Source organism: Hemicordylus capensis, chromosome 4 (genome assembly GCF_027244095.1).
Source record: "Hemicordylus capensis ecotype Gifberg chromosome 4, rHemCap1.1.pri, whole genome shotgun sequence".
NCBI lineage: Eukaryota > Metazoa > Chordata > Lepidosauria > Squamata > Cordylidae > Hemicordylus > Hemicordylus capensis.
This window is the reverse complement of record NC_069660.1, coordinates 300,708,702-300,735,496: the sequence shown is the minus strand read 5'-3', so window position 1 is coordinate 300,735,496 and position 26,795 is coordinate 300,708,702. Positions and strand designations below refer to the sequence as shown.

General features: G+C 45.6%; 1 protein-coding gene and 1 long non-coding RNA gene across 3 annotated transcripts in view; one reads left to right on the top strand and one right to left on the bottom strand.

Moving 5' to 3' along the window:
• Positions 1 to 11,723, bottom strand: part of LOC128323454 (uncharacterized) — a 40,303-nt gene extending 28,580 nt beyond the window's left edge. For both annotated transcript variants that reach the window (XR_008306272.1, XR_008306271.1), the window contains exon 1: positions 11,549 to 11,723. This is a non-coding gene — a long non-coding RNA (uncharacterized LOC128323454). The remainder of the gene's footprint in view (positions 1 to 11,548) is intronic.
• The window catches only part of SNTB1 (syntrophin beta 1), a 143,937-nt gene that overhangs the window by 68,690 nt on the left and 48,452 nt on the right, over positions 1 to 26,795 (top strand). Inside the window, exon 2 of the mRNA XM_053246616.1 lies at positions 19,425 to 19,641. Within this exon, the coding sequence (XP_053102591.1) occupies positions 19,425 to 19,641 (217 nt within the window). The remainder of the gene's footprint in view (positions 1 to 19,424; positions 19,642 to 26,795) is intronic.

Sequence of the window (26,795 nt, the reverse complement as noted above, 5' to 3'; positions counted from 1 at the left end):
AAAAAAAAAAAATCCCTGCAGCAAGAGGCCTAGCATAGCAGGCAGAGGGTTGGGCTAGAACCTTTCTCACTACTGCTCTGCTGGCAGGGAGTTTTGTATGTTGAGGAGCCTCTGAAAATAGTAAACCCCACTTGCAGTCTAAAATGGGAAATTCTAATCTATCAGCTCAGGACTCTAGTACCTCATTTAATTCTTCTGTGTGTGTAGGTCGAGCTGCAGAACCTTTCTTGAGAAGATGGGCTTTTTACCCATAGACTTGCACAAATACCCTTTTGCTTCCTCCATCTGTCCCCAGAGCAGTGTGTTTTGAGACCTTTGTGACTTCTAAGAGTCACAATTGCTCAATCCTAATTTGCTTCCTGTAAATAATGGTTTAAGACCTTGAGGTCATTCACACAATCAAAAACTGTGTTCTACCCAGGTTTGGGAGCTGTGTGTGCTCCCAATTTTGAGTTGTGTGGAATCAAAGTAGGAGGAAAATCTGGGTATAAGTGATTGTGTGGAAGCAAGATAGGAGGGAAACCTGGGTAGCTTTTCCTCCTGCTTTGCTTCCACACAATCACTTCTACCCAGGTTTTCCTCCTATCTTGCTTCCACACAATTGAAAATTGGGAGTGCACAAGGCTCTGAAACCTGGGTTGAATACAGTTTTTGTGTGAATGACCTCCTTGTGAAGTTGTTCATTCAACCGAAAACTGGGTAGGACAACTGTGCTACCCAGGTTTGGGAGCTGTGCATGCTCCCAATTTTGGGTGTGTGAATAATCAACTGGGTAGGAGGGAGAAGTGCTTCTGTGGGAGACAGGAGCTGGGTTGTGTGAACAGCCTCCTGGGGCTAATTCACATGATTAGCAAAAATCGGGCTAGGAGAGCCTAGCCCGATTTTTGCCAATCGTAAGAACCACCGGGCTCGGCTGAGAGCCCGGTGGTTCTTGAGCGGCTAACCCGCTCAAGTAGCTCGCCCCTTAGCCTGGGTTTGCGGAGCAAACGCTCCGCAAACCCAGGCTATTGGATTGTGAGTAGCTGCGGTGCGGTTCTGCGCCGTGGCTACTCACAAGGAGACCCCAGGAGGGGAGGCGAAAAGCTGCCTCCCGGCTCTGGGGATCTCGCCAACATGCCCTGCGCGCTCGCGCAGGGCATGCTGAAGCTTGCAGGGGCCAATCAGTCCCCGGTCCCCCAAGCCCCCACTGGCTCCGTCATGGAGCCAGCAATCGTGTGGGTGGCCGATCCAGCCTCCCAGGGCTCCCTGCCCGATCGTCTGTGGGGAGAGCGGGCTTAGCCTGCTCTCCCCACAGTTTTGGAAAAAGCGGGTCTCATGGATCCTGAGACCCGCCCCATTGTCTATTAACTGTGCCCCAGTTCTCTGTTGGCTAAGAAGCCATGAGTTAGACAGAACATTACATTACAGAAGTCCTCTGTTAAAGCATCTACAAATTGCTGTGCAGAGAGAGGACTGGTTTACACTTCGCTCTCTTGTTTGCCTTGTATATAACCCTGAGCACACCCTGGGAAGGTGGCTGAAATATGTTATGAATAAATAACTTCAAATGCTGATGTACAAGAATAATGGGTATGTGCTTTTCCAAAATAGTATGCAAGGAGGTGTTTCGTAATCCCACTTCGGGCAGTTTAGAGAGCTGTTACAACATTGCCTGGTTTCTGTTTTTTCCCTTTGTGAATACTTCTGAGGCTTACATCTTATTGAATACCAGCAGGCTTGTATTAACAAACACACACCAAAATGTTTCTTGGAAGCATCTGACAAATTCTGTCCATACTGTGGATAGAAGAGCATTTCCTCCATGATTTAAGTGTTGTTGAGAATAGGGGTGTATTGGTGATTAGTCTGTGATAGACTTTATTTCTTTCTTTGATTTGCATCATATATGCAAGTAATCACTGGATCTGATTCCACTGAAATTGGTGGATCTAAGCAGCAAACATTTTATTGCCCAACATCCTAACACAGCCATCCTAACATGTGACAGCTGCATTCCAGACTAAAGCAGTGTTGCTGCTCACACAGGGTCAGGGTGCCAGTCCCCCTTTCTCTCTGAAGCACTCTGTGCCATCTGAAAATATGTCCCTGAAGGTCATGCAGCCCTCAGGGCTAGATTTTCAGGTGGCACAGTGCACTTCAGAAAGAAGAGGAGATCCACAAAAATTGCCTGTCCCCATGCAAGCGCTTGTGCTGCTTTAGTCTGGAATGCAGCCACTGCACACTAGTGCTTCCGTTGCGGCACGCATTCCGCACTAGGATTTTGGCTGTTAGTTATAATCGTATTTATGCATTCCTAACTTCCTCTGAACTGCATCTGTTGACTTCGCACTCCACAGTTTGTGCTTAATCATAATCTCTTTCTCCGTGTGACGCACCATTTTATCTTTGGTGATACATAGGTAATGGGAGACTCCTACGGTACTAATCTAAACCACACGCGAAAACTTTTTCTTTTTAAATACAAGAGCAAGAGCATTCCAAGCAGAACCTATGAAGCTGTGCCTTGTATGAAGTCAGATAATAGACCATACTGTCCATTACTGTCCACTTCAATGTCTTAGGCAAAGATACAGTAGGAACATAGGAGGATGCCTTAAAGTCAGACCACTGGCCCATCTCGCTCAGTATTGTCTACACTGACTGGTAGTGACTCTCCAAGGTTTCAGGCAGGAGTCTCTCCCAGTCCTACCTGAAGCTGCCAGGGAGTGAAGCTGGGACCTTCTGCATCCAAGCATGCAGATGCTCTTCCACTGAGCTTTGGCCCCATACCCCAGTACCCTATATCTTACTGCAGACAGCACTCACATATAGTCACCCATCCATATACAAACCAGAGCAGACCCTGCTTAGCAAAGGGGATAATTTATGCTTGCTGCGACAAGACCAACTCTCCTCCCCAGCTGTTTCTCAGCCCATTTTATCTGAAGATAGATAGAATGGAGATGCTAGAGGTTGAGGACACACACACACACACCCGCCCAGCATGCACAGCATGTATGCTACTACTGAGCTACAAACCAGTTGTTTACCAGTAATGGATCAGTAATGTTGTGTATGGTGGATTTTATCCCATTTGGAATTGCTTTCAGGGAGGATGTCTAGGGCAGCGATTAAGTATGGATTGGAACCCAGTACAGGGTTGCAGGACATTAGACATGAGGTCCTGTGTTAATTAAAGATGCTACAATCTCTTAAAATACCACCCAAAACATTTTTTTAAATGGCATTACAGTGATTCAGATATAGGGCTATTTGTTTCTGGCAAGATGGTTAAATTTAAACTTACCAGGTGCATAGTACAGCATTTTGAACAAAGCCAATCAACTGACGAGAATGTTTCCCCAGTCACTGCTGTGCAGACATGAGCTGCGAAAGCAGCCCACCATATGCCTCTGAGGAGCCCACAGGCAAGCAGCAAGGGCATGCCCTCTCTCTTGCTGTTGCTCCCTTGCAACTGGTATTGAGAGTCATTGTGCCTCTGAGGCTGGAGGTGGCCCACAGCCACCAGACTAGTAGCCATTTATAGACCTGTCCACCATGAATCTTTCTATAAGCCCCTTTTAAAGCCATCCAAGCTGGTGGCCATCACCACATCCCATGGCAAAGAATTCCATAGATTAATTATGCACTGTGTGAAAAGATACTTCCTCTTATTGGTCCTAAATTTCCCAAACTTCAGTTTCATGGGGTGACCCCTGGTTCTAGTGTTGTGTATGTGAGAGAGAAAATTCTCTCTGTCCACTCTCTCCACTCCATGCATAATTGTATGCATGGAGGCAGTTGCATATGTTCAAATATTAAAGATGACACATTATAAATGTTAAGTTGTTTATTACATTGTGACATTTGTTGAATGTTAAGGTTTCAGCATTGTCCTTTAAGAAGTAAAACACGAATTTTCAGTGTCAGAGACCCAAAAGGTCAGCTTGCTGAGGACAACTGGCACAGCATTCTTTTATTCTAATAGCCTTTTCAATTGATGGGAATATGAAGAGGTTTTGGGATATACCATACATCTTTCAGACAGATGGATGTTGTAATTAGCCCTAGGCATCATCTTGTTCCATGCAAATCAATGGGAATGGTGACATCTACTTGTGCTGCCTCTTTCTCTTTCATACAAGGCAAGTGACTGGATTCAAATCAGGGGTGTAGCCACCATTGGGCGACTGGGTTCAAAGAACCCGGGCCGCTGCCCCTCAGTGGCCATGCCTCACGGCCCCGACACACCCCTGGCATCTGACCTCAGACATGGCGGGTGCTAGTTTAGCTCCCGAGCAGAGCTGCACAACCCCGTTCGGGAGTTAAATGACCAGCACTGCATTCGCAGTGCAGCCAGGACTGGCTCTTCCCTGCCTTACAGGCAGGGAGAGCCGCTTCTGGCCACACTGCGAACGCAGCGCTGGCCCCGATATAGTTCTCGAACGGGGCCGCATGGCCCCTTTCGGGTGTTGGATGGCCAGCGCGGCGTTTGCAACACAGCCAGAAGCGGCTCTCCCTGCCTTTAAGGCAGGGAAATGTCTTCCCTTTAAGGCAGGGAAGAGCCGGTCCTGGCCACACTGCGAATGCAGCACCGGCCTGGATCTAACTTCTGAACGGGGCCACGCGGCCCCCATTCAGGAACCAGACCACACCCTCCGCATCTGTGAATTTGACTATAAAAAACTATTTCTTGTTCATAAGAGTGTAAGAAGAGCCCTACTGAATCAGACCAAAGGGCACCAAATCCAACATTCAGTGGTCGGCCAATGCCTCTGGGAAGCACAAACACTATATGAAAGCAGTAGCCTAGGGCTAGAGAATCTTGGCAGTCCAGCTATCATTAAATTACAACTCCCATCATCCCCAGCCCAAATAAATAGTGACTGAAAATGATGAGAGTTGTAGTTCAACCATAACTGGAGAACCAAGGTTGCCTATTCTTTTAATAGCCTTCTCTTGCTGTCACTCCTCAACAACTGCTGTTTAGTGAATATATAGCAAATAAATAAATCCTCTGAAGGAGGTTCTATAAAACTGTAATGACCAAATAGAGTAATAATTCCATTAAGAATAGTTATCTTTGGCTCTGAGTTAACTTCCAGAATGCTAATGCATTCTAGAAAAACCATCTTCACACATTTTCTGAAAGTGCAGTAAAAACTGGGTAGGTGAGTCTCTTTGGCCAGGGGGGTTCACAGTGGGGTGCCACTACCAATAAGGCCATGCTATTACACACCATTGATGTAAGTGGTAAAAAAATAGGTATAAATTCCAAAAATTCAGTGTCGTGTTGTAAATCAGTACAGCATCTTGTGTTTTTAAATTAATCTGTTCATTAATAGGTTAAATTAACTTATTTTTGTGTGTGTTAATTGAACTTATTGTTCTTTGATTGTAGGAAATATTCTGAAGATATTTAATACTTAGTCTAGGTTCTTAGTCTGCAAGATTGGAGAAGCTAGACAGATGTAATAGTGAAATTTACTAGCTACTGTCAATGGTTTATCTGCAAGTTATCTAAATATTTCTAACATACACCAAAGCTAATTGAGATTAATGGTGATTGCTAGCGGGTAAGATAAATACTGAGACGTTGCCAAGACATTGCTAAGTTTTGATATGGTGCAGCAGGAGCCTCCATACTCCAACTTGTTAGTCATCTACTACTGATAAATTTCCTGTCACAAGCAAGGGACAGCTGGGGCGGGGTTTACAGAATTTACAGAATTTGCTGGGTTTGGATGCAAGGACAAATCCTGATTACTGTGTTTACCCAAATCCTAGACTAGGCTTCTCCCAAGTTCTTTGATGTTGGAAATTGGGGGGAGGGGTCATCGTAAATTTAGAGTCCACTTTCTTTGGGGTAAATATAGGTACAACCTGTATTTAATCTGTATTTTTAAAGGGGATTGTCGTAAATTAAGAGTTATCTTCTATTTGGATAAATATAGTAGTTTTGAACTGGTAACGAAAGTGGCCAGTTTCCTCCCCTTATGCATAAGGGAGAGGAAGGATCAGGCCTGAGGGTCCTGATAATACGGGTTGTTTAATCAGTGTGATGTCTGAACCCAACCCGTGATTATAAAACTGTATTTATAGGATACAACAAACCATTAAAATAACAGGCCTCAGCTAGGCCCAGGCTGCATTGAGCCCCACCTCCCATTTTCCAGTCATCTGACTTGCTTCTCTTTTGCTAGAGGCTTTGTAGGCTTTTGCCTTAAACCAACAATGCCACCTTGCAGGTACGGGCAGCATGTGTTCATGTGGAGAGGAGAGCTGGCTGGTCTTGTGGTAGAAAGCACGACTTGTCCCCTTAGCTAAGCAGGGTCCGCCCTGGTTGCATATGAATGGGAGACGAGAAGTGTGAGCAGCACTGTAAGATCTTCCCCTCAGGGGATGATGGAGCCGGTCTGGGAAGAGCAGAAGGTTTCAAGTTCCCCCTGGCAGCATCTCCAAGATAGGACAAGATTTTTTTAATTATTATTTTTATAGGACAAGATTTATTTATTGAACCAACAAACTACCAAAGCATACAGTACGTTGCCAAAGCACAATTATATACAAAGTAGTTGTTTGTACATCATATATCTACAAAGATTTGCACACAAGGATTTGGAGACCCACAGGGTTATAAAGTATATGCAGGCAGAACTATAACTCGGGGGTGGGGGATTACAAGGCACATCAGGTAATTGGGGGGAGGGGGTTACGTCCAATGTCCATTTCCATAATTTGTCCCATTGCTGTTTAGAAGAGATACTCTTGTCTTTTTGCACACAACCATACAAACTTTTCCAGAAGAGATTTACTGTCTCATCCATGTGAACCTCTTAGTCGCGTCTTCCCTCCCTATTCCTATGCAGGAGCATTGCATAAATGACATACAGGTTTACTAACCTGATTGTTCCAATTCCCTAGTATGAGGGCACATAGGGCTGAGAGAGATTCCTGCCTGCAACCAGTGCTCCCTCTAACAGGGATTTCCAGATGTTGTTGACTACAACTCCCATAATCTCCAGCCAAAGGCCATTGCAGCTGCGGATGCTGGGAGTTGTAGTGAACAACATCTGGAAATCCCTGTTAAAGGGAACAGTGGCTGCAACCTTGGAGAGGTCGCTGCCAGTCTGAAGACCATACTAAGCTAGATAGACCAGTGGTCTGACTCAGTGTATGGCAGCTTCCTATGTTCATCTGCTTTTTCCTCAGGCCTGCGTGCCATTAGGAAGCCAGCAGAGGCTGACGCAACCTGCCCACATGTCCTTTGAGGAATCACATGAGCTGCTGCAGCACATTTAGTCCCCTAAATCTGAGCCATGTACACACAGCCCTGTAAAGCACTTAAATCAAGGCTTCACAAATCCTAGCTGTTATTGGACTACAATGCCCATCCTCCCCAGCCACAAAGGCAAAAGGAATTGCTCTTTTGGTTAAAGGTGTGCAAGAAAAACAATGCTCCTGCAGTAAAATTTCAACCTTTTTAAATATGCCTCAACAGCTGCCACAAGCCTGCAGAGAAATATCCCCATTCAGCCATGAAACACTCTGGGTGACTTTGGGCCAGTCACTTTTCTCTCAGTCTAACCTACCTCACAAGGTTGTTGTGAAGATGAACGTAACCATGTATACTGCTTTGGGCATGAAGAGTGGAATATAAATGTGAAAATAAAATGACAGTCTGCTTCCTGCATGGTGCCTTAATGTGTGTGTGTGTGTGCACGTATGCACTGCGCACTAACCTACCTCACAGGGTTGTTGTGAGTATAAAAATAACCATGTAGGTTATTTTATTTTATCCATGTAGGATAAAAATAACAACTCTGAGCTCTCGGAGGAGGAGCAGGATATAAGTGTAAAAATAAATACAATGAAATAAAAATGTGTGCTAAAGAATGGCTTCCCAAGCTTCGGTCCCAGATGTTGTTAGATTACAACTCCCATCATCTCCAGCCACGGTGGCTTTCAGCCATTGTGGCTGGGGATGATGGGAGTTGTAGTCCAACAAACACTGAAGAACCAATTTGAGAACTCCTGACTTAATACATTTAGCTTCATGAATAAGATGCCTGAAAAAGGAAAGATTATTGTTCTGTGACCTTTCGCAGAGATTGCAATTGCAGTGGGTTTGCATTCTCTCTGTAATTACTACCTTTTTAAAAAATGTGTCATGTTTGATACAGTAAGTTTAAGGCCGTTGACAGATCAAGAGGGTTAATATTTCAAAAACATTCAGCATCCACCAAAGGCGACGAAGGGGAAGATGGCTTATATTTGAACTTGAAAGCAAGTTTTGTTCCTGCAACAAACTGACTGGAAACTTAAACCTCAGACTTGCACAGTGATGCTTTTGTAGGTTCCCAGTACTGGTTGAGAGAGAAATATATCTGCTGTATTACCCTGAGAGAAGGCCTGGCCCTTAAACTGACCCTGAAACAGAGACAGCCCAAAATATGTTGGTGCCTGAGACAGAACATTCAAATGGTGCCCTCAGGGTAGTTAAAACATACAATTAGGATGGAGAGAATCAGACAGGCTTCCCCAACCTGCGGCCCTCCAGACGTTGCTGAACTACAATTCCCATCACCCCCAGCTACAACTTATTGTGGCTGGGTTAATGGGAATTGTAGTTCAGCAACATCTGGAGGGCCGCAGGTTGGGGAAGCCTGGTTAGAGAGCAGCATCCCAAACCCCGAAGAAAAAAGGAAGACGCATTCTCAGAAAAGTAAATTATTGCTTCCTTGGCCCAGCTTGAGGTCCGTCTTTTCATTTGTTCTTCTGGTATAGCTCCTCCCTGCAAATCTGTCAGTTGAGGCTGGCCGTCTTAATGGTAGGTCCAGCCCTGCTCTGGACTCTAAAACACATTCTGCTTTTGGTATTGCAGGGAATCTAGGTTATTGAGTTTACTGGCTTGGACCCAGGGCCTCTGCCGGCCAGTCTTCTCCAACATGAACCTGCCCTTGTTTTCACCTCCCCACCCCCTGAGGCCCTTCCATGGTTTCTCCTACCTTTTGGTCATTGGACAGGTGGTGGCCGTAAACGGGCCTTTTCTGTCGTGCTGCTCTGTTTGTGAAATTCCTGTCCCCAAACTTGTTTGTCTAGAGCCATCACTGTTGTTTTACAGGCACCATAGCAAAACGATTCTGCTTGCCCATGCACTTGAAGGATAATTTTATTTTTATTTGTCTGTCCCTGGCCATCCTCATAGACTCACAGAATTGGAAAGGGACTTTGTAGTCTATCTAACTCCACCCCTCCTGTTGAATGCAGGAAATCCAAAGCTAGAGCACCCAACAGAGATGGCTGTCCAGCCTCTACTTGATGCCAGCCCCTGTGCAGGAGAAACACCCTCCCCCTCCAATAATTCATTTACATTATTGTATTGCTCTTACCATTAAGAAGGTTATTTTTAATATTCAACCAAAATCTGCACTCCATAGAAAGGAGAGTAGTTGAAGTTTTGGAGAGTCTGTTACGGTTTTCATCTTAATGTTGCTGCAAGTGATGCTGCTCTGACTGGCAGCAGCGCTCCAAAGTTTCAGGCAGGAGTCTTTCCCAGCCCTACCTGGAGATGCTGCCAGGGATGGAGCTAGATGAACCAATGGTCAGACTCTGTAAAATGCAGCTTCCTATGTTCCTTTGGTGATGATGATAACAACAGAATGTATTTTGCATTTTATTATCATTTGAAAGCAGCCTTGGGAGTGCAATGCTGAAAGGTAAGGCACAAATGAGCCCCTGGTGGCGCAGTGGTAAAACTGCCGCCCTGTAACCAGAAGGTTACAAGTTTGATCCTGACCAGGGGCTCAAGGTTGACTCAGCCTTCCATCCTTCCGAGGTCGGTAAAATGAGTACCCAGAATGTTGGGGGCAATATGCTAAATCATTGTAAACCGCTTAGAGAGCTCCGGCTATAGAGCGGTATATAAATGTAAGTGCTATTGCTATTGCTATTGCTAAATGCTTTAAATAAATTCACAAAATAATTGCAGTTATAGAGTCATTGCAGTTATAGACAAAGAGGCTATTCTCATGACCAGCAAAAATTGGGCTAGGAGAGCCTAGCCCGATTTTTGCTGGTCATGTAAACCGCTTAATTGCCCCTGCCCTTAGCCGAGGTTAGCGGAGCAAGTGCTCCGCTAACCCCGTTTGTGTGCTCGTGTGTTGCTGCAGCGTGGCTCTGTGCCGCGGCAACTCATGAGTAGACCCCCGACCGGGAGGCTAAAAAGCAGCCACCTGGCTCGGGGGTCTCTCCAGTATGCCCTGCGCCCTTGTGCAGGGCATGCCGGAGCTTCCGGGGGCCACGCGGCCCCCGATCCTCCCAGCCCTCGCCAGCTCTGTAATGGAGCCGGCAGTTGTGTGGGCGGCTGCTTTGGCCACCCGGAGCAGATGGCCTGCTCGTGCGTGGGGATAGCGGGCTAAGCCTGCTCTCCCCACTCACCCTCCTGAGGTGGGTCTCCTTGATCGTGAGACCCGCCTCAAAGCCTTGCAATTGAGAGGTTCTGAATTTACTGTAGGATACCCATGAATTGAAATTTGACTCTTTGATGTTATAAGATCAAGTTTTTCTTGTTTTGTAAAGTCCAGGATTCTGCAGTGCACTGCTCTGCAAATACTTGAGATTCATTCAAACATACTGAAATAGCTATATTTGGACTCCTGGTATATGGGATTTCTATTCAGCAAAGGGCAACAGGTCCTTGGTGAATAATCAAATGGCTCACCTAACCTGCTGCACAGGGGGTGTAGCAAGGTTGGAGTGGGCCCAGAGATGAGATTTTAAAATCCCCCCCCCCACTCAAAGTCCAGGGCCTCCGCACACCCCAGGTCCCCAAGGATTTAAGTCTGATATTCCAAAATAAGTATGCTGCCTGGAAATACATTTCACTGAATACACACACGCACACGTCACAATATATAGTGATATACATTGAGTACTATACATCTGTGCTACTTTTAATGCCTAGAACACACTAGAAAGACCAATTATTAAAATGGCCCCCTCGCTGCAGATTAGCAAAGGAGACTTTCAGCCATGCAGGGTGAGCCTATGTTTGTTTTCTCAGAATTCTGAACAAATTCAGTCAAGTTTGATTCCAGGAGATTTTTCACAGGAGGCTTTTAAAGCCCTTTAACACACCTCTCCTCTGGAATAGAGGTGCTGCATTCACATATTGGCCAGATTTACCCTGAAGTCCCTGCGAGTTATTGGGGAGCAGTTCACACACAAGAAAAATAAAATAAAAGCACCACACATGCTTCACAGTTCTCACTCAGACCTTCTGGGTTGCAAAACAACTTGAACATAAGTGTATTTATAAATGAATGAATGAATAAAATAAATATAATACTGTTTCTTCCAGAAGTTTTTGTAATTTTCTGCCATGAAACAAGCCACTTATAGGACTTTTTAGATAGTTTTTTTTAAGCCAGCAAATTTTCCAAGCTGTTTAAAAATAAATATTTCTCAGTCCCTCCCCCCACCCCCCCCATATCAAAGCCCTATGGCAAGCAGATGCCTGTATATCCAGGGCGGGGAAGGTAACCACAAAAAGGAGTTCACACTCTACCTGGCAAATGCTGGGTTGGGCAAGGCAGCAAGGGGTCTTCTGCTGCAGAGAACAGTGGTGGCCACTCTGGCTGCCTCCTCCTTCCTGGCTTGCTTGGGCCCTAATCGAGTTCAGGCTTCACAGAGGCCTACACGGAGGCCTCCGTGGAAGCCCCGCCCACCCGCCGATCAGCTGAGAAGCGGGAGAAAAGGAGCTCTTTGCAGCTTGTCTGCTGCCTCGATTGCCGGCCAGGAGAGACGGCAAAGAGGGCAAGTGGCTGAGGGGCCTTGGGGCTGGGCAGGGGGCAATGGGGAGTCACGTGAGGTGCCTCTGGGGGGTCCCTCCAGGCAGTGGGGCCCCTAGACAACTGTCTCCCCTTGCCCGATCATTGTTAGGTGTGTGCTGCTGCAGCAGAGATAGGCTTTGAGGGAATGAAGTGTGCTACAAGTCCGTTAACTCCCCGTTACCGGTGCCTCTTTGACCCAAAACAGTTTGCAAAGGTGGTATTGTACCTTGTAATGGTCTGTGTATCTCTAGCCTACATTACACTGGTAGTTTCAACATTCCATCATTATAAGCCTTGAACATTCTATTGCTGATAAAATCAAAACCGTTTGTCTGATCTGCCTGGCCATCAGCACACATTCACTAGGTGACGAGAGACACCTCCCCTGCAAATTTGGTGAAAATCCATTGAAAGATGGCTTAGATAGAGCAATTTAAAGCTTTTCTCTTTTGAACAGGGGTTTAAAGGATTGGCAGCATTTTTTCAGACTGAGGAAGTGGTATTTGAATGATTTTGTAGTCCATTTGCATAGTTTCAGCCTTTAGACTGCATGCCAGGATAAAAAGTGTCCTTTGTAGATCCCTCTGGGACCCAGTCGATGGTTATTTCACAACTGAGCCTCAAAGTTGCGTTTTGAGGCTGAAAAATGCTAAAAGAGTCTGTGCAGTAGGACTTTGAAGTTGTGGTGCCCACCAGTGGTCCCTGTAATTCTTTTTTCCCCCATCTGTGTGCGCAATGAGTTTTTTTTCTGGGCAGCAGTATCAAGGCAGTGTGTGTACACATGTATTCATAGTGGGACCTTCCAGATTCAACCTGAACGGGATCAAAAATTAAGATGAACTGAGTGGAGATCAAAAAAGTGTGAGCATGCACACACAGGGAACCCTGGGACACACAGCATTGCCCACAACCTTGGGAGCACAGCCCATCAGTTCCTTCCCTGCCCTCTTCACATTATTCCCAGTAGCTGGGTAAAGGGTGCAAGAGCACCCTTAACCTTGGCTAAAAGCCGGGTTTATTTAGGGGGTTAGGCGGGAGGGGAGCGTAGCGATCCGTGAGGATCCCACTGCTTCTCACGGGCAGCCTAACCCTGCTTGGGGCAGCCCAGGCAGGGTAAGGCTGTTCGTGAGAAAAGCCTTCTGGTTCCCACCTCTCAAGTTTTGATGTTAGAAATCAGGAGGTCGTCTTAAACTCAGAGTCCTGTTCCTTTTGAGTAAATGCAGATATAACTGGTACTTAACCTACTTTTGAAAGGGCTCATCTTAAACTCAGAGAGGCGGGTCTCACGATCAGTGAGACCTGCTTTTGCCGATACTGCGGGGAGAGCGGGCTAAGCCCGCTCTCCCCGCAGACGATTGCTGCAAGGGCCTGGGCAGCTGTATCGGCCCAGGTGGTTCTTACAATCTGCAAAAATCGGGCTAGGCTCTGCTTGCCCGATTTTTGCAGATCGTGAGAATAGCCCGAGTCATTTTTTAAAATCATTTTTAATATCCCGCTCTTCCTTCAAGGAGCCCAGAGCGGTGTACTGCATATTTGAGTTTCTCCTCACAACAACCCTGTGAAGTAGGTTAGGCTGAGAGAGAAGTGACTGGCCCAGAATCACCCAGCTAGTATCATGGCTGAATGGGGATTTGAACTCGGGTCTCCCTGGTCCTAGTCCAGCACTCTAACCACTACACCGCGCAAACAGAGTCATCTTCTATTTGGGTAAATACAGGTATGTGGGATACAGATGTGATAAATGAAATAAAAATGAGTGCAGGAGATACTGCGTTCTCTTATATGTGTTGGGGGTTACTCTGTGTGTAATCCCTACATTGTAGGGATGTGCAAGCTGGCTCACACTTGAATTGGCCTGGCCATGAAAATGGCCGGTCCACATGTGTGGTGGCCTCAAAAATGGCTGCCGCCAGCACAGAAAGGCCTGAAACGGGCCATTTGAGACTGAGGGCAGGGCAGCGGGTGAGGGGGAATCTCAGAAGACCCCCCTGCGGTCATGGCAGCACCCCACCCCCGAAGCCCTGCAATGGCGGTAAATCCACCATTAATTTTTTTTTAATTCCTCCCCCCCCCCCCGGCCTTGAGCCGGCGGACCAAGCCCGGCCCAAGTGTGTACAGAATTGGTCCGGACCCAGTTCGGTTCAAGCCCAGTTCCACTCGAACCAAACTGGGTTTTCCATTTTGTGCACACCCCTAGTTCATTGTAGGGATTTACTTACTGACAAACAAATGGTTTGTAACTCAGTGTAGGGATTTCTAGTTTTGAGTACTGATATTCCCCAATTTGCAGAACATAACCATGTTAATCTAAAAGATCTTAAAACTAGAGAGGCTTTTTAATGTTTTTTTCAGTACAGTCTGATGGGTATTTAATTTTAATTGTGTCTGTTTCAGTGGATTTCTTAATTTTTATGCTGTGTTCCATCCATTCTACTGTGTTTAATTTTATACTGTTTTTATTGTTTGGTTGTTGTGAGCTGCCCCAAGCAGTGTTGTACTGGAGGGGCGGGAGATAAATATTTTAGCTCACTTTGGGGTGGGAGAGAAGGGGAAGCAGAGATGAGCCCCAGCAGGGCAAGAAGGTGGTGGGGGGGGGGATAGCGTGCCCCAGTGTGGGGAGGAAGGGTGGTGGCAGTGAGCAGCAGAGAGACCCAGGAGGCAGAGCTTGTGGTGGTGAGGGGCCGGTCTTGCTGCCCCCTGCTCTCCTCCTCGTGCCTGCACCTGAGGCGATTGTCTCGCCCTGCTTTATGAAAGGGCCCTGCATGAATATGCAGTTCCATGTACAGATCGGAGTCCCACCAGAAATCTGGCTGGTAGCCTTTGAGTTTATTGGAACAAAGGTTTTGCCATAAAAGAATGCGTGCATGTATTGAATGCTATGGGCAGAGATACTTGGGCTTCGTGTGTGTGTGTGTGTGTGTGTGTGTGTGTGTGTGTGTGTGTGTGTGTGGGGTCTGGCTAGTGGAAAGAAATAGGAATGCCAAGTGGTTGTGGAGTGAAGGTTTTCGTTTGACCAAATTTTTCATTGGGTTGTGTACTGCTTAGAATAGCAATCCCAGTGTTTGTTTTACTTCAGCCACTTCATAACAGTTGCTGGAGAAGTGGGACTTCTGTAAGGAAGAATGCAAATGCACTTCTCCCCCGCTTCACCTGCAAAGCTTGAAAGTCCTTGATCCCTTTCCTTTGATCAAATTAGAGAGCCTCATTCCTTTACTTTCATATTATAAACCAACACTTCCCATCCACGTCCCTCTGAGAACAAAGATGATGCCCTCAAGATTCCACCCCCCCCTTCCTGCTCCTCTTTCTTTTTCTTTTTTGGAAAATAACCTGTATGAGTCATAAGACGTTCCAGAAGCCTCTTAGAAAATCCATCTGATAGATTTGATCAAATTTGCCTGTATGACTTCCCTCATTAGAGACCAGCTTTTCTTCTCCCTTTTTCCAAATGTCATCTGTGAATAGTAACAAAGGATTAATTGTGGAAATGGGGGCTTGGCACAATTGTGCGCAAATGAAGTGCTCTTTTGAACACCGCACTGGCTCTCTAGCAAATCAAACCACAAATACAAAGCCCTTGGCATATGCCAGTGGATTAATTCGTTAAACTGCCGCTTCCTTGTTTCCTGTCATTTTCTGGGGTGGGGTTGGGGAACGGAACTGAACACTGGAATTTTAATTGCTTGACCGCATTTTTTAATTTACCATACACAAAGAGTCCATGGATTATTAATTAGTATCTGATGATTAGAAGCTCAGCCTGGAACAGGTTGTAGGATCAGCTTTGTGAGATTTAGACTAGGGTGGGGAGTCTTTCAGTTTGCATGAGCTACTTAAGTGTTTTTGTTTTAATTAGAGCCCTGAGGGCCACCAACAAAATGGCGCCTAAGAGGACGTAGCCAATCACCTATGTTCATTGGGTTACATTGGAAGCTGTGTTATACCACCTGGTGGGCCAGTGTGGGAAACAGGATGCTGGATTAGTAGGCCTTGGACCTGATCCAGCAGCAGGGCTGTTCTTATGTCTGCCTAGTTCAGTATTGTCTACAATGACTGGCAGCGTCTCTCGGGGGTTTCAGATGGGGATCTTCCCCAGCCCTACCTGAAGATGCCAGGGATTGAACCTGGGATTTTCTGTATACAAAACATGTGCTCTTCCACTGAGCTACACTCCTTCTTTGTATAATTTGCACACTTAAGTACAATTTTAGATCTGTATGACTGCAGATTGGGAATTCAAGCACACAGCTCTAAATCTGACCAGCAGAATAACACAGAGACCTAAACAATGTTTGTGTTCGCACCTGAAGAACACTGAAGCTGAGAAATAAGCAATTAGCACATGGCAGTGGATACTTTAACGGGGGGAAAACCTTTCAATTTTACTTGCTATTGTTGCATGATTGGGAGTCACAAGCCCTTGCTGACCTGCTGACGTCTCAAAATCTACCAGTAGATCCCAATCTACCTTCAGTCTGCCCCTGTTTCAGACAGCACTCTTACTGAAAATGTGTGTGCAGCAATAAATCAGGTTAACATCAAGTAAATGCTGGATCATAGCTTGCTGCAAATTATGTGCCAAGGGTAGATGACCCAGTGTTCATATGGAGAAATGCCAAAGGTTGAGAGGTAGAACATGTTTTCTGATACACTTGGCTGTCAAAACATTGGTATCAGACAAGATAATAGAACTCCTGTCTGATTGATGAACTTTACTGAATCTCTTTTTAAAACCTTGAGTGCTTTCTGTGGTACATTACTTACTGAAGGATCAAGGAGCCAGCTGCTAGTTCGGAAACAGAATTTTTAATCGGAGCAAGTAGCTCCTGGTTTGAGGAAGCCCTAGGCAAGGGCCCCTTCCAACCTGGGTGGCCTCCCCACCAGCCTAACGATGGCGGTAGGTATGAGTTTCTTTCATGCGCCATTCAACTGGCAGCGGTTGAATGTTTAATGGCCTTAAAAACACACACACACACACACACACACACACACACACAAAACACTCCTAATGCCCTACATGGTATCATGATGCTAAATGGGGCACTGTGAAGAAAAGCATGGTAGGAAGCACATAACGGCTAGAACACTGTTTCTGTTGAGTACAGTATAAAACAAGCCTGTTCTTTTCTGTTGAGTATAAAAGAAGCCTGTGTCTGCCACTAGGATGAGTGGCCACCAGTTGCTGGCTAGGCCCAGTTCTCCCCAGGGGACCAGAGGAGGTTATTGGCAGTGGACCCCTTGACACTTTGGGCCTTTGGCAGCTGCCTCAGGCTGCCTTGTGAGTTGTGCTGAGTCTGACCTTGAAGCTGAGGTTCTGCTTTTCAAGGAAGGGAATTTGTGTGGGCCAAGAGGGATTGCTTTTCCCATTTCACAGACTTGTACCTTCAGATGTGCCCTGCATGGGTGTAGCTAGGGGAGAGAGGGCCTGTGTTCGCCCCTCTCCTTGGCAGTCCAGAGTGAGGGAGATAATGAAGAAAATAGGGAGGGGTGGAGCTGGGGTCCCCTCAGGAATTGGGGCCCCTGGGTTCTTCGAATTATATTATAGCTACACCTCTGGTGTCCTGTTAAAATTAAAAAACAAAACACATGTAAAAATGTGTTTTACATGTTCTCCTAATGGGCCTTGGAACTTTTTTCTTGGAACTCCATTATTCATATGCTGTTTGTTTGTTTGTTTGTTTGTTTGTTTGCTTGCTTGTTATGAAACCCCAAAATCTTTCAACCTGGAGTGTGTAACATTGTAGAGCATTTAGGTGCATAGGTCAGTGAGAGAGGTTCAGGTCCAGAGCATTGTTCCCTCTAACAGGGATTCCCAGATGTTGCTCACTACAACTGCATCCCCAGCTGCAGTGGCCTTTAGATGGGGATTATGAGAGCTGTAGTCAACAACATCTGGAAATCCCTGTTAGAGGGAACACTGGTCCAGAGAGAGTTTCAGGTACAGTACCATGGGCAAGTTTGTTCTTGAGAAACCAGTTCACTTGGAATTGAAAATGTAAAAGAAAAGGAATATAAACTTTATTGGATGGATACTGTGAAGACTACATGCCCAGCCTCTTGGAACAGGGAAGGCTAGAGAACAATCAAGATACTTGAAATACTTAGGATTTTTGTAGGCTGTGCATCTTCCCTTATCGTTTAAAGTTACACTGAGAATTACAACAAATATAATTACTTGTGCCCATTACTTTTTGTTCAGTTTCTATAATTCATACAAGTCAGTAACTCTAGTTTTCAGTGACCAGGCACTAGTTATTGCACATGAAAGCCCGCCATGAATGTCAAATGGGAGGAGTGAGCAAGTTACAGATTTTTAATGTACAACAGAGCCAGACATTACAGAATTGGTGCAGGAGCTGCCTGTCTGTCTTGTGCCACCACAATAATGTCTGGGGAGGGCTGGTGATGTGGGTCATTCCAGCTCAGTTCTCATCCAGATGGGAGGAACAGCAATGAACTTCTGAGAAGGACCCAGACAGTTGGGTCTGCCCAACAGCTCCAACATCTTCTAAGTCAGGGGTTTTCAACCTTGGGTTCTCAACCTTTGATTCCCAAATGTTGGACTACAACTCCCATCTTCCCCAGCCACAATGGCCAAAGGTTGGGAACTGCTGTTGCTGTTTGTCAACAGAGATGGGGCACACCAGGAGCATATCACATTAGTGTTCCAGTGTGAGAACCAACTTTAACCCATACAGTCCTAAACCGATTGACAAGAGCATGGATCCATATGCCATGCTCAGATGGCACATCTAGATCTGCATTTCTTGCCACACAAATGCTCTAAGGGAATATGATCTCCGTTATCCAGAATGGCAAAGTTACCCTTCAGAACAATAGCTACACAGAGTGTGCTCTAGAATAGCATTTGGCCTAAGTTTCTTTGAAAGGGCTTGTTTCAGATTTTGTCCCCCGCCTCCTCTCCCTAATGCCTCTTTGGTCTTCTTGCAAGGCCTTATTGAAATTCCTCAACCACTGCTAGTGATGTCACTCCAGAAGTATATGGGAAATAGCAATTTGGCAGAGTGAAATGGAACAATCTTTACTCTTGTTCATGATGTCTTGGGAATTGCATTCACATCTGAATGTTCTTGCCTGTCGTTTAGATTTCAATCTAAATTTCGCATCCTAGCTGTCTTCCCTGTCTTTCCTTCCCTTACTCTTTTTTTCTTCATTTTAAGGAGCCTAATCAGAGCAGTTTCGTGAAGTATTAAGCTTTGTGAGGCCAGAAGCATGTCTTCTTTTATGTGTGTGCAGGTTATTTTTAATGTAGAAGAATGTTCTGATTATTAGCTTGATTGGCTTGTAGGTAAAGAAGCTCATGGCTGTTTTTACTAAGTTGGCTAGCAAATTACACTCCTGGCCATAGACAGAGGAAGGATTTGAAGTGAGGAGAGAGAAGTGAGTTGAGGAACGGAGAGAGGAAGGGTCTTCCAGGCAGATAGGGTCCAGCATGGCAGATGGTAAATGGGCCTTCTAAACCACTATGCATAGTCCTATTAATATTATGGTTTCAATCATGCAGTACTAGGCCTGACTGCCTATGAAGCACTTCTTTATTTGGGGTGTTTTAAATTCATTTTTCTTTCTTTTAATTTCTCTCTCTCACAGTGAAATACATGAGGGAGGCCACCCCCTATGTGAAGAAAGGTTCTCCTGTTTCTGAAATTGGATGGGAAACTCCCCCACCTGAATCCCCTCGGTTGGGAAACTCGTCCACTGACCCCTTGTCGCAGCTGTCTCTCTCCATCCACAGAGACAAGAAAACGATTCCACTCAAAATGTGCTACGTGACACGGAACATGGCTGTGTCAGACCCAGAAAACAGGTAAGGGGAGCTGGGTGGTTTGGGACATCTGTCTTCTTTGAGCCTCTTGTGCATTCATCTTTTTGATACTGTGTATGTCCCGAGTCAGAGATGGCTAAGTGGTGTCCCTTGGATCATATCAGCCCCCACTCCCCCCCCTTCTCTGTGTCAGTTGGAGAGCAAAAGGCAGTATTTCTTAGCTGATAGAAGCCTCTCAGGTGACTCTTTATTTCCTGATAGTTGCTCATGATAGGAAGGGTGCTTGAAGTGATTCACTAGAGTAACTTAATTTGGTGCAAATCACCATGCAGCTATGTCATAACATCCCTCAATTTGAGAATCTCTCAGTAAAAACTTCAAAACGTGACAGGTTTGGCAAGTGTTTGGATTGAAAAGAATATAAGCAAACACATCTCTTAAGAAATATGCATCATTTTATTACAGCTAAGTGGCTTCCTTGATGACTGAAGGATGCTTCAGGCATGACATTGTTCTTACTCAGATAGTATATTCATGTAAGAAACACAGGTAAATTGGCATGTGAGACCTCTCTCTCTAAGATACCCACAGGCATGCGCACACACACCCCTACCTTTCATTATGAGTCAGCACTGGAAAGTTGTGATTGGCTGAGGTTTCCAGAATGTTTTGCGCACACAGCAAAACAAACATAGGAGCAATCATCCCACATGTTGATTCACATGTGGTTTTCATGCTTTTTCCTGTGCAGAAGAACAGCAGGATATACCACTTTGCAAGCGATTCTAAGCTGAAAGTAGCACTGGGCAACAAAGAAAGCCTGTGTTGGGCAATGGATGGGACTTGGGGGAGAACGGGTCTTGTAGTAGCAAGCATGAATTGTCCCCTTTGCTAAGCAGGATCCACACTGGTTTATATTTGAATGGAAGACTGCATGTGTGAGCACTGTAAGTTCTTCCCCTTAGGGGATGGGGACGCTCTGGGAAGAGCACTTGCATGATTGCATGCAGAAGGTTCCAAGTTTCCCTCCCTGGCATCTCTAGATAGGGCTGAGAGAGACTCCTGCATGCAACCTTGGAGAAGCTGCTGCCAGTCTGGGTAGACAGTACTGAACTAGATGGACTATGGTCTGTCTCTGTATAAGGCAACTTCCTATGTTCCTATCATTTTCTAGCTCCCTCTCTTCTTGGTACCTGTGTACCAAACCAGAACCCCTGTGTATTTGTATGTGTAATATGTAATATGCAATAATAATAATATATTCATAGGAGTCCATGAAGCTTAGCCTAGCAAGCACCATCTCTTTCCTTGGCAACTGTGCAGAAATGGGCTGCCAAGGTGGAGCTTAGTTTCTTCAATTGCATACTAGGGATATACGGAAACATTTTGGGGTGGGTCCATCCTTGTTTCACATATTGATCTGAACAAAGCAGCCACTTCTTTGGCTGCAGACTTCTCATTGTAAGGGAAGTGCGAAAGGCAGAGTGGGGGAAATTCTTGGGGAAATGAATGATGCATGAGACTTCCATGGCACTTTGCTTTTGCCTTCTAGTGCTAAAAATAGAGTGAGATTATTGACCCTTATTTATAACATGTGTAGAACCAGCTGCATCACACACCACAGATGTGCAACATGATTGTCTCTCTCCCAGTTGCTAACAAAAAAAGAACCAATGGAGTCAGGGAAGGGAGAGGGTGAAAATAACTCCCCCCACTCCTTTCACAATAGGCTTTTTGTTCCTATCCAGCACAGTGGCTTTTAAAGAATCTGGCTGGAACTTCATTGGCTTTCAACACTGCTCTATCTCAGGGAATCAAAAGCTGAAATGATTCCAGTTTTGGAAAGGATGGGGAAGGTAAAATCCAGCCATTCTCGGAGATTTGCTAGCAGAACAACCATATTTTGTAGAGATTATAGGGATTGGGGGTGTAGCTCAGTGGTAGAGCATCAGCCTTGAGTGCAGAAGGTTCCAGGTTCACTCTCTGGGTAGGGCTGGGAAAGACTCCTGCCTGAAACCTTGGAGAGCTGCTGCCAGTCATTGTAGACAATAGTGAGCTAGATGGACCAATGGTTTGACTATAAGGCAGCTTTCTAGGCTGTGAAGTGGGGGGCAGGTGCATTTAAATGATTTTAAAGAAGAGTTTTGAAACTCACCTTCAACCCCCTTTGGCTGTCAGATGCCATTTTTTTCCCCCCAGAATAACTTTTAGAACTATGCTACATCATGGTGTAGCGTCATTTTAGGGCATGGGGAGGCAATCTTGGCTCTCCAGCTGTTGTTGAACTAGAACTCCCATCATAAATTAATTACAGAACTCTCATCATAAGTAAATTGTGTCTGGGGATGATGGGAGTTGTAGTTCAACAACAGCTGGGGAGCCAAGGTTGCCTATCCCTGTTCTAGGACATTCTGGTGGGGTGGGGAGGGGGGGACCAAAATGGCAGCTGCTGGGTGAAAAGGGCCAGAAGGAACTCTGGTGAGTTTTTGTCCTTCATCTTTGAAACTGCCAAAGTGGTTTCACACACAGCTATTCAGATGATAATTATCAGATTATGCTTTGGATTATGCTCTGATTTTCATACCCTTTGGTTACGTTCTAGGTTTGGTTGTCATTCTTTAAATGTAATTTTATTTTACCCTCTTACTAGCAACTTCCTAAAGCCCCTCATCACATTTAATGGTCAGGGGAGCGGAGGGGTGGGGGGCGAGTTGTAGTCCTTTCGCCATCCTCATGCACTTCCACTCTACAAATTTATTTCATTTTTCCATATGTATCCAAGGAGCCCAGAGCAATGTACATGGTTATTTTTATCCTTAGAACCACACTGGGAGGTAGGTTAGGCTGAGAGATAAGTGACTGGCCCAGAGTCACCCAGTGAATTTCATGGTTTTGGATGGATTAGGTCACAGATTTGAACTCGGTTCTCCCTGGTTCTAGTCCAGTACTCTAACCACTACATCATACTGGCTCTCACTACACCACAAATGCACTCACCACCCCACTCTGCAAGTATAGAAGCTATTTTTAAGTATAGAAGCTATTTTTATCCTGCCCCTTGCTCCACCCAATAAAGGGCTTTCCTCCACTCATCACGGAGATCATTGCCATGGATGGACACAGGGCGGAGCCAAACCTGAGCTTTCCAAACCTGGTTTCTGTTCTCCCAAGCTGGCCATGGTCCCCATTCCCTGTGAAGGGGCTTAGTAATGCTTCCTCCCCTCCTCAAGCCTCAGACAGTACTCTGTCTTATGATTTACACCATAATGAACAGCTTTTGCTGTTAACAGGAAATAAGTACACTCACTCTCCCACACATTAAGATGGCTTATCAGTTCTGCTTGCTTCTATTTCCTGTGGAAAATCTGTCTTCTCAGTTGATCTCTGGTCAGCATCAGGTGGCATACAGAAACTAGCTCTATCCTGTATTGACTTGTTTCCCTGTCAGAGGGCGCAAGATCGTGCCAAAATCCTTCTGAGATCACGATGGCCCTAGATTTCTGTGGCTTATGAAGCGACACCAGATCAGAATGTCATTGCAGTTATCTGGTGATGGAAGTTAAGATAATGACAACTCCATTGTTCACTGAGATTTGTTGTTGGTGCAGTGATTTCTGTTCTATTCCCTCAGGAAGGGGTTCCTCCCCAGCCGGTTCTAGGCTTTCTTCCCTTCTGAAAGGGCTTCAGGCACAATGTTGAATGGTTTAGGATTATATTTCTAGGAGATAATTAAAACTAAACTGTTTTAAGGGGTTTTTCTTCTTCTTCAGTGAACCAGAACGGAACCGCTAAACATGAGTGGAACCTAGTTTAAAAGAAGTGGTTAACATTTTATGTTGGGGTTTTTAAAAACTCCTATGGTATGTATTTTATTTTTGTAAAGGTAAAGTGTGCTGTCGAGTTGGTGTCGACTCCTGGCACCCACAGAGCCCTGTGGTTGTCTTTTTTAGAATATGGAGGGGTTTACCATTGCCTCCTCCCTTGCAGTATGAAATGATGCCTTTCAGCATCTTCCTATATCGCTGCTGTCTGATATAGGCATTTCCCATAGTCTGGGGAACATACCAGTGGGGATTCAAACTTACAACCTCTGACTTGCTAGTAAAGTCATTTATAATGGCGAACATCCAGATTAGCACCATGCTGGTACAAGAGTTCTAGTTGTTTGAGGGAGTGTGATTTTTGGTGTCCCCCACCTACACACACACACACACACACACACACACACACACTGCAGCTCTGTTGTGTCTCCTGGAAGCAGAGATGCAATTCCTCCCTAATTTTACTGAACTCCCATACCAAACCTAATAACCCATCCCTACCCTTAAAAAGTGTCTTTCCTCTCCCTCCACCAAAATTAAGTGAGTTGCTTCTTAAGCTTTCCCTCTTTCTGCACCCCTGCCTGGAAGTATCACTTTGAGCCCCCACCCCCCATCCCTTAGGGACATAATATCAGCCAGCGTAGGGGCTGCAGAGGAAAGAGGCAAGTGCCCAAAATCCCACACATACAAATGCAGTGGAAGACACTGTTCTGCCAGTGTGGCATTGGACTGGATGTCAGCCATATCTCCTCACTTCAAATTAAATAGTTACAATTGTATTGATGTTCTACAGTAACTTTGCAAACTGTGAGGAAAGACCAACACATGGGTCTTCTTTGTTTAGAAAAATGGTGACTAATGGAAGACATGATACAATTTCCCAATGTCTGGAAATTGTCTTTGATACAACTTTGAAGTATGATGGCATCCATATATGGATACCGTATTCATTTTTTGTATGGATCATGGTGAAGTGTTGAAACTATGATTTATAACCCGAAGGGGAGGGGGCTATGGGGTAGGGGTGTGCACAGAACCGGCTGGTCTGGTTCATTTTGAGTCTGGACCAGACCCAAACTAGACCTGACCAGTTCAGTCCAGCACCCCCTCACACCCCCCCCATTTGGTTTGGTCCCAGGGGGGTTGCAAACCTCCAAAATGGCTGCTATGCCAGAGGGGGGGAAGGCCCAAATGGGCCAAAGAGCCAGCCGGAGGCATGAAAGGAGGCCGACGGGGGAAGGGGTGACCTTTGCGGACCTCCCTGCCGCCTCCAACAACTCCCCCCAAAGGGGGTAAGTAGTTTTTTAAAATAATAATAATAAAAATTTGCAACCCCCCCGAACGGTCAGGGGGTGTTTGGTCCAGGGTTGGACCGAACAGGGGATGGTTCGGTTTGTCCCTGAATGGTCAAACTGAACAGGTTCAACGTTGAAAACATTTGACGTCAAACCTGTTTGCACATCCCTACTAGGGGGCTTCAGTGATGGCAGGTTGGAAACAGAATCAGATAATCATATCAATTATTTGATGTGGCACAAGAATAGCTTGTAAAGACATCTTGTCATGTCAGTGGGCACTCTTCTAGTTCTGACCTGAAGTGCCAGAATGATTCAGTTCTTGGGATGTTGGAGTCTAGAGTCCTATTTATTTATGGATTTTTAATTCCATGCTTCCTTGAAGGCCCTCAGGGGCATCATATAAGGTGCTCTTTCTCCCCACCCACCCTGTATTTGAACAGAAAAGTGGGGTAGAAAGAAATACTAATGATGATTTATATCAATTTCACAGAATCATCTTCTTTATATAAAAATCTGCCTTCCTCAAGAAATTGTACTAAATTTGGGAGGCTAGGAGTTCTCAGGTTCATACACTCCCTCTACAAAGGGCTTTGGAATGGAGTGCTAATTTTGTTTCATGCTTTTTGCTACAAGATGACAGCATTTTTGGAACATATGGATATAGGAAGCTGGCTTATACTGAGTCACACCTTTGGTCCAGATAGCTTAGTATATTCTTCACTGACTGGAAGCAGCTCTCCAAAGTTTCAGGCAGGAGTCTCTCCCAGCCCTACCTGGAGATGCCAGGGCTTGAACCTGAGACCTTCTGCATACAAGCAGATGCTCTGCCACTGAGCTACAGTCCCATCCTCTATCCATGCCCTAAGGGGGATATCTTACAGCAAAGATTGCTCACCTGTCGTCATCCATCCAAATGCAAACCAGGGCAGAGCCTGCTTAGCAAAGGGGACAATTCATGCTCACTGCAGTTCTCCTCCCTCTTTTGGAGAGGGGGTGGGATTTAAATGCCAAGATAGTGTTTTGTAAGCAGGAGGAAGGGAAAATGTTGGAAAATTTCCTTTGGCAACTGGAGTCTGTGAGTATGTGTATGAGAGCGGGGGTGTCCCGGGTGTCCCGCCCTCCCTTCTTATGAGGTAGTCAAATGTTCTCTGAGAAAATGTGATATTCCTGTGCATGGCCAAGCTGGAGGAGAGCATACATCATAGCAGCCATCTAATGCGCAATGTATCATTCCTTTAGGTCAGCGTGGGCTTTATCAGCAGCCATTCCATATGCCTTGTTTACACAACTGCTGTGGAGTGTGTGAATAAACACAGCTGTGGCACTGCCTTGAATATTTCCAGGCAAAAGCAGATTAAAAGAACTTTTATCACCAAATTGCAGATAAACATGATGTTGTGTTTCAGACGGAGCCAGGCAAGCCTACAAAAGAGTGCACCGCTGGACCTTTTTTAAGCAAATTAAAATGAGAGTTGTCGTAACCATTGGCAAATGTGTGTTATATGTAGCATTGGCACAGCAGACAAGGGATTGTGTCCAGTATGTCTCTGTACAGAAAGCCCTCGTTATCTGTAGTTTCAACAACTGTGGGATGTGTGAGCTGGTTTGATTTGAACCGCGGTTCAGCTGGTCCAAAGGGGGGTGCTGGTCTGAGTTCAAACTGGACTGTCCCCAGTTCTAAGAATCGGTTCATGGGCCAGTTTGGGGGTATGCTTGTAAAGGGGAATCTGGTGAGGATTACCCTTTATAAGTAAAGGGTCATTCCCTATCCTGAAGGCCAGTGGAGGGGGCAAGAAAAAGGGTACTCCATAACTTTGTGGAGGCCACGGAGAAAATTGGCGGTGGCGGAGGCTCCTCTAAGACCCCCACTGGCCTCCTGAATGACAGCCCAGTTGACAGCCTCTGCTGACAGCTCCTGAATGACAGCCACATACTGAGGCCATTTTTTTGACCTCCGAGCATACGCAGAGACCTGAACTGGGCCACAGCTTGCCCGGGCTGTCATTCAGGAGGCAAGTGGGGGGCTTGGAGGAGTCCCTGGGGCCACACCAACACCAAATGTCTCTGCTGCAGCCTC